The 16,736-nt window shown below is 37.0% G+C and overlaps 1 protein-coding gene across 3 annotated transcripts in view; it reads right to left on the reverse strand.

Annotated features, from left to right (window-relative positions):
* The window catches only part of TENM1 (teneurin transmembrane protein 1), a 563,665-nt gene that overhangs the window by 166,804 nt on the left and 380,125 nt on the right, over positions 1–16,736 (reverse strand). For all 3 annotated transcript variants that reach the window (XM_061179128.1, XM_061179127.1, XM_061179126.1), the window contains exons 12-14: positions 13,107–13,292; positions 11,508–11,531; positions 9,515–9,661 (exon numbers count right to left, since the gene is read on the reverse strand). In XM_061179128.1, the coding sequence (XP_061035111.1) occupies positions 9,515–9,661; positions 11,508–11,531; positions 13,107–13,292 (357 nt within the window). The remainder of the gene's footprint in view (positions 1–9,514; positions 9,662–11,507; positions 11,532–13,106; positions 13,293–16,736) is intronic.

Genomic DNA, 16,736 nt, shown 5'->3' on the forward strand with positions numbered 1-16,736 from the left:
TTAAAGCAGACCAGTAGCTCTAATTCAGATGTTTAACAAGGGTAAATATAAAGATGCTCATCTTCTTGGCTTGCAGTGGAATCGGGAGGTTCAGATGGATCACCTGCTCCTTAAGGCTGATGATGAAAGTTACTGGCACCGGTTTCATGCAGCTCTTTTGCTCGCTCTCTCTCCTTTACATGGCTGCCCCTGTTGAGCTGGAGGGGGGAGTACCACAGCTGGGGGCAATGAAAGTCAGGAACACCAAGAGAGCAGGCGTTTGGAACAGTAGCCCTAGGGCACCCTGGAAATATTCATCCCCACATGAGGTCCTTTCAAATTCCCTGTACCATAGACACTACTTTGATTTAAAATGCAGTTTGCTGCTTTCTGGCCTACCCTGTTTGTTCAGTGTATTTTTGCCCCTGATTTTTACTTCTCTGTATACGTATTTCTTTTTCACTGATGAATAACTTTTGTGTGGATTAGTTTCACTAAGAAGTTCCCTTCTGCTCCCCTTTCTCCCCTCATTCAGCAAATTATATTAACAGATTTTCTACAGATTTTAGATGCCACTATCACCTCTCTCTCCAATACATTGTTCTCAGCCTCCTATTAGCACATTATCTCTTTACTCTGCCAATTAAACATCTGGATGCGCTGGAAAGCTGGCAAAAATATCAATCTGATTAAAACAGTTTTCTGATGTCTGGAATTGATGCATAATATACTAAACAATGAAAAACTGCTTTTCAGATGGGCAGTCACCTTTATCTTTCAATTGGCAGCAAATGCCGTAGTAATAATCAGATTGGGCATTCACAGGTTTCGACCTGTCAACCACACAATTCTAACTTATTTTTGAAAAGAAATAGATTTTAAATAAATAGTAATGCCCAAACCATCTTCAAAACCCGATTCTAAAACTAAACACAGAGCCAATTCAAAATTGGGACTCACATTCTCATCTAGTTATGTGCTATAAATTCCAAGTTAATGTTTCATATTCACTAATTGCCTATTATACAGGGCTGACCCTCTAAGACCTCTGTTTTCTGAGAACAGCAAGACTTCTGTTGAATCTAGAAAGGCTGCAGGCAAGCAGACCAATAATGGTATGCAACCCCTGAATTATAATTCATAGGTAAGCCCAGTACATGGGCAAAGATCTACTTACCAATTATCACATTGGATAACACTCCATACAGTATGTCTAGACTGTTACAAAGAAGTGCAAATGATATCACACTGCTTGTGTGGGTTTCTTTTTTTCTTTTTCTTTCTTTTTTTTTTTGGCTGTTAATGGTTCTTTTATCGCCCTGAATTGGAAGCTGTGGCACCCTTGACAGCCAGGCTCAAGGTGTCAGATATGGACATATCAAATGTTAGCTTATTTTACTTTTAGGGCCTGTTCCCTTTAAAGGAATAAAAATAAAAGCTAGCAAAATAAAAGGGAGGTTAAATTGTCTTGAAGGACTAAACAGGGCATTCACTGATCCTAGCTTTGCCAGCCAGTTAGGGACTATGCCAGCTGGCTCAGTTGGGGTTGATGAAGGTCAAGGACACTGGTTTCTTCTGTACATGATCAAGTCATTCACTATTAAACTTTTACCTACTAGATGTATGCCCTTGGTTGAAAGCAGGATTGGACAAGGGAATATGAATGATATAGGGAAAACCCACATTTTCCTAATCCTTAAAATGAATTTACAAATATATATCCTCTTAGGGACAGCACCCATATTATCACCTTGATAAAAACGGACGGCTAGTTCCATGGCAGGCTATCCAAAAGGATTTAGCAACACGTATAGATTAGTTAATATTTGTCAGGTATGGCACTAGGTACTTCCGCATGTAGTATTTTAACTAAATCCTTGTGACAACCCTGTTAGGTAGACATTCTCATCTCCATTTTACAAATAAAGGAAGGGAAGCTGAATGTGGTTGGAAGAAATATGGGAGTCATATTAACACCCAGTGCTCTGACTACAAATCACACGTCTGACATCACCATCCAAGCTGTATGACTAGTACTACTGACCTAGGCTGTAAGACCTCCAAGTGCCTGATCAATGTAGTATTTAGAACACATGAAGTGGTTAAGGTGAAAGAATCAGACGACTTTGATTCTAATCTTGACTTTGCCACTTACAATGTACACGATCCTGGACAAATCAGTGCAACTCCTGGATTCTCAGTTTCCTCATCTACTAGATGGGATGAGTAGAATTGTTGTAAGGATCACATGCTATCATAATCATATCAGCATAGTGCTTAGTGTTTAGTAGCTAGCACTCTCGATAAATGTTAGCTCTTGCCATTAACCAAATTACAGACTGTACAGACTACAAGGAGTCTAGGGATAGAGTCCTAGGGGTAGATGCCAATGGTCTGCAGTGGCAGCTTAAAATGTTCAGACTCACTTCTATTTAAGTTGCCTTATCACTGGCCAGAGGGCAGTTAACTTTTCTGTAGCATATTCAGTTCGTTAGAATGTGTTCATTTTGTGAACTCTGCTTGGTTAGGTTGTCAGATAGGTAGGAATCTATGTGGCTCTAAACAGACACTAATGCTACATTAAATCTTTATTCATTGAATTTCACAAATTCAGAATTTGTTATCATTTGGACAGGGGCTGGACTGAAGCTTAACCTTTTCAGCATCGATAGAATAGAGCATCTACCAAGCAAATTAATAGTGAAAAAGAAATTGAAGGGCTGATCATTCCAGTGATTCAGTTGAACAAAATCTTCTCGGGCATTTTAGAAACCTACAAACAATGGACTCATTACAAATCATTCATAAATTTTTACTAAAGCAGGCCCTCTACTAGGCACTCCTGGTAGCTTAGTTGTTGCCATTATATGCATTGAAGGTAATATGACTGTATTTCCTTTGGAAATAGTCTCTAATTCATCTTTTTTCATTTATTCAGTCTGACTTTCACCCTAGTATTTTGCTGTATTGGTAAAAAGAAAGTGGGAGAAGTTCAAGTGCACTTAGTACTGGAACTGCCCAAATCATTGTTATTGCTATAACCTATACATTTACTTTTTCTGCATCAGGAAAGTAAATTGTTTATATGCCACTAATGTTCACGTCCTTCCCACCTGCCATCAATGGCTTCCCAAATTGCTCAGAATAAAAGCCTGTGTCCTGACAAAGACCTACTTCCTCACAGTCTGGTTCTTTACCATCTCTCTCTTACCTCTCTGACCTTACCTCCCATTACCGTATCCCACAACCCCCTTCCCCACTGTCCCTATGCCTGGAATCTTCTTTTCTCCAATGTCAATATGGCTCACCCCTCACCTCCTTTAAGTCTTTACTCAAATGCCACCTTCTCAGTAAGGCTTTCTCTGACCACATTATTTAAAATGACACCTCTGTCGCACACTCCCTATCCTTTTTTAACCTGCTTAAAAAAAAATTTCTCCATAACACTTACCATCTTCTATCAGACTATTTAAAAAATTTTTTAGTTTATTGTCTGCCTCTCAAAACTAGAATATAAGATCCATGGAACACGGATTTAGTCTTTTTTATTCATTGCTATTTCCTCAATGACTAGAATAGTGCCTGACCCCAAGTAAGCTTTCAATAAATATTTATTGAATGAATAAATGGATATCCTAAAAGTCCTATTTTTAGGACATTTATAAATACACCTAGAGATTAATAAATGTTCAATTAATGCATCAAAATATGTTAAGTTACAAATAGATTCTTCATTGATACCACATCTTTATCACACACTTTATATTACTGTATTTCAAACATTTTCATTCATTTTCACCACTACAAAGTAGGAAGATGTCAAGTGTTACTAGTTTTAGTCGATAAATAATGTGACAGATCCAGTTACAGAGGGGTTAACTGAGTTATAGAGTTTAGATGTTCCAACTTCCACTCATATCTGGAATCACTTGGCAGTTTAGGCTCTCATAACTAAGTGATGATCTTCTAATAAATGGGTTCCTTGGAAATGAGGGGGGTATGGTCAGAAGAGAATAATTAGGAATATGCTTTCTGTTGCCAGGTCTTTTTTCCCAGCCAAATCTTAAAAGTAAATGCGGAGAGGGGCCCTTAAACAGAGCAAATGTTACCAATTCATTGCTCCTTCTATTTCATTTTCCTATTTATTAAACCCTGCAGCATGCTGGTGACATTCAAAACATGAGGCTTATTGATCCATGAGCTTATATGTGTTCATAATTCACCCATGGTGCTGATTTCTAGATCTAGAAACACTGCATCATAAAACAGGCTTGCAAATAGCTATTGTTCTTAATGAATGGTGACTTGTTATGAAGAATGATTCCTGGAAGATCATTCTCTTTTAGGCAATTAACTTATTGATTTTACCAATGAATATGAATATAGACCACCGGAAGAGTTTATATAAGAGAAGCTTGGACAAACATGTGACAAATACTTAAAAGATCAGGGGGAAAAAGACTGTTTCGATTAAACACTCTTATTGTACATCTTTTTAACCTCCGTGACAATCGTTCCACAGTATCAGAAGTCACCTTCCTTCCTCTATGACTTGAGGGCCTAAAATGTAATCTTTGATAGCTGAAGATCTTTAAAAATTTACAATGTTCTGTATAATCTGGCCAGTGCCTACCTTTATATTCTCATCTCCCACCAATCTCTCCCTGACTCATTGTATTCCAGCCACAATGACTTACCTTTCACTTTCTAGAAGAGTCTAGTATATTTCCACCTCAGGGCATTTGTACATGCTGTTTCCCTGGCCTGGAACATTCTTCCCCTGACTCATGTGAGGCCTCCCTTGCCACATAGACTTGGTTAGGTCCTGCTATACATGTTTATAGCACTCTAAAAACTTTATAGCACTCTAAACAATTGTAAATATATAGTTATTTGTGTGGTTTCTTGTTTAATACCTAAACCATAAGCTCCATGAAGGCAGAAACTTGTTTGACATTTTCTCCTCAGTGTCAAGCACAATACTCGGCACAAAGTAGTAATGAATGAATGGAAAATTGGGTGCCCAATCTGAAATGTTTGGCTGAAAGGTAAATAAATCTTTGAGTCAAACATTTGGATCAGCGCTATCCAATAGAACTTTCTCCATTGACAGGAATGCTCTAGATGTGCACCAACACAGTAGTCACTAGCCTCATGTGACTGTTGAGCACTTGAGATGTGGCTAGTGCAACTGAGAAATGGAATTTTTAATGTTATTTAAATTGTATTTAAATAGTCATATGTGGCTAGTGGCTACCATATCAGACAATGCAGATTTTGGTATCTCCAAATAGATGTCGGATGGTCTATAAACTTAGCCAAAGAATACAAAGAAGTTGGAAACTTTTATGAAGTCCAACTTATAATTTTTTTCCTATTGTGGTTTCTTTCCTAGCTTTTATGTTTAAGAAGTCCCTTCCAATCTTGAGATCTACCACCTATATTTTCTTCTAATTGTGTTTGAGTTTTCTTTTGCCTTCAACTCATTAATCAGCTGGAGTGTTTTTATTTATTTTATTGTTTTGGAATATGGTATGAATTGAAAATCTAAGTTTTTTTTTTTCCTTAATAGTTGTCTCAGCACCACCTATTTCATAATGTTTCTTTTCCCCACTGATTTTTGATGCTGGTTTTATAATATCCTAAATATTTGTACCGGGGTGTGTTCCTGAGCTTTTATTCGGTTGTACTGATCTGTCTATGCTTACATCAGTACCATTTTGTTTTAATTATCATAGTTTTAAAATATTATTTTAACATCTGATAGTTCTAGCTTGCTCTCACTATTCTTTGTTTTAGCTATTCTGATTCAGTTAATATAATGTCTAAACTTTTTTTCTCATGTCAATTCATATGTGCATGTAATGTATGGTGATTATATTTTTCAAACCTTAAATCAGGACACATGATGAACACATGAAAATGTGGTCACCATAAGGTTAAGTCTCCTCTTCCAAGCACAAGGTTGTGTCCATGGTATGTGCTTGTTGACTAAAGGGATACATGAGGTCAAGACATTTGATAGATCTGTGATTTCTGTAGTAATTAGTTCTTAAATATACAATGTAAAAGACAGTTTTCAATTTTTTTGCATGTTAAGAAAAAAATCCAAGGGTTATTTGTTCTTAGTTCTGTTTTTATTATTCAAGGAGCTCTTAGGTAGTTCTTAGACCTATGTCACCCACATATTCAATGAGCCCAATTAGTTACTAAGAGTCACAATGCATTGAATCAGAGTGTAACTAAAGTCAAAGCTTCAGGAAGTAGCAGTAATACTAATGAGTATTCAAAGCTGATTAGAATGCAAAAAAAAAAAAAAATCTTGCCATTCTTTAAGTATCAGCAATGATATGGAGTAATCAGGAAGCAGCTACTTGAAGCAACTGCTTGAAAGTGATTTTTTTTTTTTTTTTGACTGGGAAGATATCTTAAGAATTAACATTTAAAAAATTAGGACCACTTTTTTTTCCCCCAAAAGGTTCAATTGGCACTTTCTGATTTAGTTAAAACTCACACACATACATGCACAAACAAGTATGCAAATATTAATCATTAGGCATATACAATCATTCTGGATGGCTGGAAATGAATCCAGCCATTCTGGATAGCTGGAAAGCTGAGACCACCAAATGAAGGGCATTTAATATATTCTTAGGGATGTTACTTAAACAGTATAAAAATGGATTTATTGTCCAAAATCTTAGTCATGAGGCTTTCAGAGGTTATTTAATCCATCTTTCCATCTCAAAGTAGAACTAAACATTTATTTGTCATCAGTATCATCTTAATCCTACCAAAGGAAAAAATGGTAATTGAATATCTCTAGAAGCCTCCCCCTGCTACTCCCTAAAGAGACAATCATAAAAATACACTAAACTCACATCAGGGTCTTTGATTTTTGATTCCCACATAGATACACAGTTTTAAAGGAATGTTCATAGGTCAATACACATTCAGCAACATCTTCTATACCTTTTGTATCTATATATACCACAGATATTGAAAACTGATAATCCATTATTTCATTAATATTTAATTGATCCATTCCTTAAACATTTTTGGCTCCCTTGAGGTGACCTTGAGGCCACAGAAAATGCTTGATAATTATTCAATTATTTTTATGAAGCTGTACTTTATTAAGCAGGAAACTTATTTTAGCTCAACCCTGAGTCAGAAATTATACTTGGGACTTCCCTGGTGGTACAGTGGTTAAGAATCCGCTTGCCAATGCAGGGGACACGGGTTTGAGCCCCGGTGCAGGAAGATCCCACATGCCACGGAGCAACCAAGCCCGTGCGCCACAACTACTGAGCCTGTGCTCTAGAGCCCGCGAGCCACAACTACTGAAGCCCGCGTGCCTAGAGCCCGTGCTCCGCAACAAAGAGTAGCCCCTGCTCACCGCAACTAGAGAAAGCCCGCGTGCAGCAACAAAGACCCAACGCAGCCAAAAACAAATAAATACAGAAAGAAAGAAAGAAAGAAATTATACTTGCATAGGTTGTTAATGTATTTTCTGAGCATAACATTTTAATCAATATATCAATTGAGAAATCTCCATTACTGCCTCCAATCTTTTTTGGAATGAAGCAGACCACCTAGGTTTACACCCTGGCTCTATCGTTTACTTTCTGTATGATCTTGAGCAATTTATTTAACTTCTCGGTGCCTCTGTTTCCTAATTTGTAAAGTAGTGTTAATAGTAGTTTCTACCTCATGAGGATTAAGTGAAATTATTCACATAAAGGACTCAGCACAGTGCCTTGTACATAGTAAACCCTGAATACAAGTGAGCTAATATTATTAGTAATTATACTGGGCATCAAACTATGGACTCTGGGTCATACTTAACACGTAACAAGGAAACAATATAGACAGGATATAATTTAGTGCTTGATTGTATGGTGCATATGATAAACACCATGGTAGATTGGGGTGGTGGATGTCAGAGGTATCATGGGAGATATGGCTTGAGTTGGGACTTAAATGATGAACTGAGAATGATGGGTGTAGAAGATGAGTCTTGAAAAAAACAAAAAAAGAAAATGAGTCTTGGCGGACCACAGAAGTCAAGTAAATGGTTGATTAGTGTACCATTTAATTGAAAATCTCACTCTGGCCTCCCCAACCAAAATTTCAATTTAGATGGGAAGTAAACAGTCTCTTCAGAAAATGGTCTGTTATCCTAAATTTAGTGTGTGTGTGTGTGTGTGCATGTGTGCACGTGTGCACGTGTGTGTTGATTGGTGTAGTTTATCATCCTTTAAGTAGTGCACATGAATTATCTTGTTTAATTCTTATAACAACCCTATTAGACAGTTATTATTATTATCAGCCCCATTTTGAAGGTAAGGAAATTGAAGCACAGAGATAGCAAGAAACTTTTCCCAAACCCTACAGCCAGAAGTACATAGCAGAGCTAATATTTGACCCCAGAAATTCTAACTTCAAAGCCCTGTGCTCTTAATCAGAAAGTTGCTTCTACTTAAAATTCATAAGGTCTTATAACTTTTAAAGGTAAACTGTTAGCCAGAACAATAAAAGAGGACACTTTTACACCTAATTTGGTGCTTAAACGATGACTGCTACCTTATTGTTTTAAGCCCCATTTGGATTCAAATGACAAGGTATATAATTGTCTAAGCACAAATAGAAACCTTGAGGAGTCAAATTTAACAACGTACTTCATTTTAAGTTAATATACAGAAATTAGAAATAAATTTTTTTGTCAATTTCATGTTTTCTTGAGTAGAAAGTAAGAGGAAAGTGAGGATTTGTTGTTTTAAGCTCATTCAGAGGTGATTTGGCTGTTTTGAGGCCTGACTGTACAATGTATTAGATGCCTTTGTTTGCTTGATTAAAACAGAAGTGGTTACCCTGAGGCCTTGGAGCCACATATGGCTTTCTAAAACATGTGCAGCTCTTGAATTAAATGTAAAATATTCTACTGTGAATTGTCATGATGCTGTGTCCTTTGAAAGATGTAAAGTGGTATTAAAAGGTAAAGACACAAGAGGGAGCTCTAAATAACTAAGAACAAAGAAAACTACCTCACGACGTGTGTAGTGCAAGCTACACTAGCATCTGACAGTTTAGACAGTGGTACGTTGATTTAATTTAGTAGAATAAATGCCACAGATATGGGAGGCAGCATGGTTGTAACAATTAAGAAAACAGAAACTGAAGTCATATAGCCCTGAATTGGAACCTTGGTTCTGTTACTTTCTAGCTGTGTGATCCTGGAAAAGTCACTTACCATCCCCACTCCAAGCATTAGTTTTCCCATTTGTAAACAGGGAAAATTGTACCTATACCTGATAGCATTATTGTGAGAATTAAATGAGATATAATACATGGAAAGAGTTTGGAGTATTGCCTGGTTACTGTAAATATTCAATAAATTGAGACTTACAAAATAGTATGACTTTATACTGTTTATACCGAGGATTCCTAATTTTCACTCTTGGCCAGATTGGTCATCACTGTGCTAGAGGCTGGGCGATTCCTTTCTTTTATGAACATTTAATAAATGACTCACCTCCATCATTGTCCAAGTTATCTCCACAAAGCATTTCCATGACAACATTGCAGCCTGTCCCACTCCAACCCACCTGACACACACAGTGCCAACCATTTTGATCCAGGGTACATCGCCCATTTCCAAAGCAGAGCCCCGGGCAGCCATCTGAAAAGACAGCAGAGAGTAAAAAATTCAGAGACATCAGAATGGGATTGGCCAACAATGATGTATCTGCCTAGAGGGAAAAATCGAATCATCTGGGCTCCATTTAGATGAGGTGTTGAATAAATGGAAGAGGAGCTTGCATGCTTATACCACCTTCCCAGGGAACTTGTTATCCCTTACTCTGCTGTGCTTTTCCTTAGAGAGCCAATTAAGCATTATTAATGCTAACCCCAATTCCCAACCTCTGATTCAGACAGGATAAAAACTATGATGGGGACAAGACATGTTTTCTGTTTCTTTTCGAAAAAGGTATCTCCTCATCTCAATCAAAACTGGATGGATGATATTGTATCTAGTTATGGCCAAAAAGTTGGGAAAAGACAGCAGTTTCTATGAAGAGATACTTCTCCTAACTACTGCTACTCTGGGCTGATTTTTCCCTTGTGAGATGTTGCTTCAGGACTTAGGTATGTTGGTATACAGTTCAGACCATACCATTAATTGCCCACATGGTGCCTTAGAAATGTGCTGCAGTTGCTTTACATCTATTCAGCTTTTCTCTTCAGGATTATTATTGATCTGAAAGCTAAGGATTGATTTTTTCACTTATCTGGTATCTCTCTCAGAAACTAGCATAATAGTATACCTGTAGTAAGTGCTCAACAAATGTTTATGGAATTAATGCACACCAAATTTAGACTTTCAGAATTCTAGAGAATAACTGGATAAATATAGTCAAGAGGAAATTATAATGCTTAAATGACTTCTATCCATTGATAACGCTAACCACAAACACTAACGATGGTCTCTATTTAGACTTTTAATTTCTCAGGGATGACCTACTCTTTCTACCAGTGGTTCAGAGATAGGCTATTCCAAAGGGCAACTCTGCATATCCCAAGTGCTCAGTGGGCAGATGAACAGAGAGAGCAATAATGGCATATAGCTTCTGGAAATTTCCCCAGTAGCAACGCAGGACCAGATCTGGATTTTATAGGAGAGAGTCCAATCAATATTCTTTCCATTTTCTGTCTTTGAAAGAAAATTCCAGAAGTATAAAAAGCAAAAGAATTTTTTTTTAAATCTGTAGAAGTAATCCAGTGTTTCTTGCAAATGGTTTTCCTAGCAACTCTCAACAGACCAGAAGAAGAAAAGACTTTAAAATAAAATGACAGATGGCTGTTAGAAAATATGAAAAGATTATATATATATTTCTCACCCACATGTGTAAGATTAAGAAAGAAATTTATCTAGTTCCATTCTCATGCACATACAGTGGATAAAGAGAAATTAGGGATAATTTGAGTAGGACATTTTCAACCTTCTGAGGCTGAGGTAATGAAAGGCACCAGGAAATCTGACAGAAAAACCCTTGCAGTCTCTATCGAATGCAGATCCCTGGTGGGGATGGATGATGAGGTACTAACGGGAATAATTCTTCTGCCCTTGTAAGGATACTCTACACGGACTTAAAGCTATATTGTTATGTTAGAGAAAAAGTTCAGCTGTCTACCTAAACCTAGTTCATTTAATAATTACCTCTCTGTCATATAAACAGACACACACACACACACACCCCTCGACATCAAGACAAAGAAAAATAATTCTTAAAACTGCTTATCAGTCTATTAAACTCTATGGCAAAAAATGAATCTTTGGTATTGGGAAAGCAAATTACTTTTAAGTCTATTACAGCATGAACCTGACAATACTGCACTTAAGTAAGACTGCCAACATTAAAAACAACAACAAACAACACCCAAACCCCACCAACACTTCCTTTCCCACATGCATATTTTCCGTTTAAAATATTTTTCTGTTATAAAACTAGAGAGAACGGGCTTACCTCGGACAGCATCTAAGTAGTGAGCTAAAAAGGGGGGGAAAACAGTGATTGAATGAATTTCTGGGAGACCAAAGCTATACAACAAGTACTAATGGTTTACCATCTGTTGCCTGGGAGAACAGCAAACTGTGAATTCTGAAATGCCTGCAGCTCAAAAGTTGGTACACTGGCCTGTGTAGTTTGTGAATAATATTTTCTGTGGGAAAGATATTAATGGCTTTTCTGCAAGAAACTCTATTAGGCTTCCTAAAAAAGTGTCATATTTCATTAGAAGTATAAGAACTGCATTTTTACATTTCAGTAATAACTCATGAAAGAGTGCTAGCTTGAACTTCTTATTAGTAATATCTTTAGAAGGGAGTTCTGGAGTAACCACCTTTGGTAATCATGACAATATTTAAATCCTCTTATGCGAAGGCAATAAACTTACTCTAGTGCAGGAATGTAATTACTTAAGCTGCATCTGAATCTCACCCCTCACCACCTATTTAATGAATCTTAAGTATTTTCCACAGTCACAGAACAAGACTGACTGTAGTTGAGTAGTAATGCAGTTTATTAAAATTATATGTTATATATATTATATATATTATACATTACTTTGGCAGGTTCCAACCATTATAACAAAAATCACCTAAAAATGAAAGCTGTAGTACAGTCTAGAGGGGAAAAAAAGCCCATAAACAATGAATTGTGTATCCAGAGGCCCACGCTTGCTTTTGCACTGTATGAATTTTCTGTGTGCTCATAGAATGACACTGGAACATTCTGTGACCCACTTTCCTTAGCTGAACAATGGTAATCATACTTGTCCCTCTGTATACATACAGGGAACCTTTGTGGCAGATACATGTGTGTGTCAAGGGCTTTGATATTTTTCTCAGAAAAAAGTATTTCATAAATGAAACTTTCATTATTATTAGTGTTTTTTATGGTGTGAAGACCACATGATAGATTAATTATTACATAGACTTTCTCACACCCACAGGTGTTCTCCCAGGAAGCAGCCTGAAAATTAGTGAAATTGGTGACAAGGGATGAGAGAGGGTGGATGCCTTGGTACAAACTCTCTATACTACCCAATAAACAATTCAACACAGATGTTCTGTTGATGGCAGGTCAGGAGTGTCTTCCTTATACACATTAAAGACAGCCCTTAATGATATTGAATGGCTCCTGATAAAGTAGTCCCATTTAATGAAATTGCCTCTAAGTGCTTTCAACCAAAACAACCTATACTTTTCAAAAGGAAAAATGGCCAGTGAATGTTACCTTTACAACAAAAGCACTTTTCTTATTAACTAATGACACTATATTCTAATGTATCATCTTTCATTTGAGTAACTCAAAGCACTTGAAAGCAGAAAATATAAAGAATACTGAAGTAATGAGAAAGGAAAAGACACAGAAATAAGTAAGATATTATCAACAAAACAGGAAACCTCCCAGTTAAGGAAACTTTCAAACTTATGGCCAGCCCTCCTACTTCTTCCCTCTTCCCACCTCAAATTCTACAAACAGCTTGGTGATTGACTTGCTAGACTGCTTTACTTCTTCAATTAATCCAACTTACTTTGTTCAAAGTATGGTGGTACTTACCAATTGTGCAGTGGTCGCCCTCCCATCCAGGGCTACACTCACATTTTCCATCTTTGCATTGGCCATGCTCAGCACAATGAGAATGACAGGAGCGTTCTTCACATGTTGGTCCTACCCAACCTTCTTCGCATTGGCAAATTCCCCTTGAGCAGACTCCATGGCTACCACACTCCATGGTACAGAGCTCTGTGGGGAATTCAAAGAAGATGTATTTACATAATTTATTACAACCAGAGTCTACTCTTTCAAAAACACATTAGAATTACCAAAATCTCAGTCTATACCTGTATTTAAAATATATAAACAAAATGTCACAAAGCCCTCTAGCATTTGAGTGAATGTACAAGGAACTCTGTTTAAAAAGGTAGTTATATCTCTATGTATAAAATAAACTCTAAATCATATTGCTTTTGAGCAGTCCACAAAATGATAACAGCATTCAAGGCTTGGAAATGAAGTCAGTGCCAAACAAATGTCAAGCGGTTTTCACTAAACATTCATTAAGATTACAGATAATGTTGTAGGGATTTTGTGATGCTATAAGAAATCACTGGGGAAAACACACAGTGCCCTAACTTCATTCGGGTTTTACAATCAGAAAGATGATAACTTTCTAATAAAATTCATAATACACAAGAGGTAAAGCTGCCAGTGACAGTAATCAACTGCTTTCTCTGATCATACTAACAATATTTGCATTTATTTTAAGGATTTAAAATGACTCTTGGTTGATTAAAACACAGTCTTCTTATCTCAAAATGCCATTCAATATTTAGCCAATATAATCAAGGTGTATTATTAGCTCTGCCCAGTTTCTCTCTTCTGTATCCTTGACATTTTTTTGAGAAACACTGAATATTAATAAAATCATGACAGTAGAAAACCAAAATAAAAGTTTGGCTAGTTTGTTTCTTCATCAAATTCCCTTGCTGGAGGAGCAGAAGGGAGATAAAAGCCTATCGAAAGAATGCAATAGGTTTTGGGTACAATTGGCCACATATCCTTGAATGAAAAAGAGGGTGTTCTGGAAGCCAAGTTGTCTATCTTTCATAGTCTCAAATTCTGAAACTGGTTTTATATATTGATAGATATTGACATATGATGATATAAGTATTACCCTATATTACATGTAACAAAGCTCTTCATATGTAACAAAGGTTTCTACTCTATAGATAGCAGAGTTATTTTTCAGTAGGTGAGAATATTCTTCTGATAAAGCCATGATTATGAATTTTATTACTATCTGGATCAATATACTCACTAATTCATTCACAAGTATTCTTTGAGGGTCAAGATATCATAGAAAGAGTAAATGGTTTGGAATAAGAATTCCTCTGCATAAAAGCTGCGTATCCTTAGGCAAATTACTAACATGCTTTCTTAATCTCTGCTTGTGTAACTACACAATGAAAGAAATAATATTTACACCTGACAGGGTCATTGGGCAGTTTGAGATATATTTTGGAGGTAGAACCAATATGAATTCCTTAAGAGGGGATATAGGAAATGAAGGAAAGGGAAAAATAAAAGTTTTGGCTTAAATAAATGGGTGGGTAATGCTGCCACTAACAAAATGGAAAAGGATAAAGGAAGAATAAGATGGAAGATCAAACAGATTAACATTGAGATAACGTATAGATAGCCAAATGAAGATGTCAATTAAGCAGTAAGATATATGAATTTGACAGGCCAGGGTTAGAGATATGAAATTGGCAACCATTAGCATATAGGTGGTATTTAGCATTTAAGTTTGAGACCAGATGATATCCCCTAAGGAATGAGCCCTGAGGTGTTCCATGATTTAAAGATAAGGTAGAAAAAGAGGAACCATCAAAGGAGACTGGGAAGGAGAGGGCAGTGAGTGATAGGAGGAAATCTAATAGACTGCGGTATAGCTAAAGCCAAGAGGACACTTTTTCAAGAAGAAGGGGGTAGTTATCATAGGGACAGAGTAAAGGGCCAAAGTAGGTGATTAAATAGTAATCCCACTAGGGGATTATAAGTAAAGAAAAAAGTATAGGAGACCCCTGTAAGTTAATGATTACTCAAGAAAGCAGATTTGCTTAACCACAAAACCAAGCAGGCTTGCTTAGCAACAAAACCAGGTTACAGAAACATGAGACATGCCCCCAAACAATAAAACAATGGTGGCATGAGACCCACATCCTTCCCAGTGAGCTCAGTAAGTTAATGATTACTAGGACACGCTCCTCTGCGCGCACTAAAAACAAAAATATAAGGAAAAGGTGACATTATACTAAAACCTGAAATGATTTAACATATTTTAGTATATGTTACTGCTTTTTTGCTCATTTCCATTGCACCATGACAGTCCCAGCTTGACCATGTAGGGACAAGAAAACTCCCCCACCCGACATGGAGGAGGAACTGATGACGATGGAATTTTGATGCCTATTCAAGAATGAGGAAGAAGGTGGTTTTCTCCCCCTCCCCATTTTTCCTTTGATTATAAAACTGTAGCCCACTAAGTTCTTGGGGTGCGGCACCCTCTCGCCCACCTGCTTGTAAGCCTCACAAGTGTCCTATTCTACTAAATCACTTCTTATCTATCACTTTGCCTCTTGCTGAATTCTTTCTGCATTGAGACATAAAGAACTGGAGCTCCTCGGATCCCCTGAAGTGCCACCTAATGGTTTCAGTTACATAAAAAATATTGCTCAGAGGTCAAGTGAGACATGGGCAGAGAAGTACCCATTGGATTTACCACATGGAAATTGTTGGTAACTTTAGGAAGAGCTGTATTGATAAAGTGGTAGTTGTAAAGCCAGATTGCACTGGGTGGAAGAGTGAATAGAAAACTGTGTGTGGGATCACCAGGTTGTGAGAAAAGTCTAGGACCCAGACAATACCAAAAAGGGGGGACTTTTAGCCTAATAAATGGTAGCTCAAGTAGGTTAATCTTGAATTAGCACCAACACTCTATATCTTGATTCTGAATCTGTGATTGATAATCTGGATTTTAAAATTCAGTTCTTGTAGTGAATTTGATATTGTAATTATGCTCCCCTTAATGGCCTCCCTTAAGACACTAAAAGCTGAACTGAAAGGGCCTTTCTAAGATTAGAAAGCTAAATTGGTCAAAGCCAATCAAGCCAGAGCTGACTGAAACAATGAGAGGCAAACATTTTGCATATATTGCTTTATACAACTATAAATTTTAGACATAGGAGTACATCATTCTGATGATTTCCTGAAAAGTAGTAGGACTAGATGAAATAGTATTCATCTAGAATTCATTCACTGTTCAGAACTAGATGAACAGTATTGGCAAAATGGCAGACTAGGCTATCTTTAAACCACCTTGATATAAACCCTTAGAAATGCTGAATATAATGTAATAATTTTTTAAATTGCATGTCTTAGCTCACAAGAAAGAGAAATTCTCAAACGCTGGAAGCAAAGAGGATGCTAACAGTCAAAGATGTAAGCATATAAGTCAACCCTCTGGCAGCATAGAGGGGTTATTATACCCAGTAATGACCAGGGGCTTGGGTATCTGTGTCCACAAAGGGAAAAGAGATGAGGTCTTTGGTCCATTTAAGATGGGGAGTTGGACGGAAACTCCTGCAGAAAGCAAGGACAACCCCTGAAAAGCTGCAATCTCAATGA

This window comes from Eubalaena glacialis, chromosome X (genome assembly GCF_028564815.1).
Source record: "Eubalaena glacialis isolate mEubGla1 chromosome X, mEubGla1.1.hap2.+ XY, whole genome shotgun sequence".
In the NCBI taxonomy this organism is placed as follows: domain Eukaryota; kingdom Metazoa; phylum Chordata; class Mammalia; order Artiodactyla; family Balaenidae; genus Eubalaena; species Eubalaena glacialis.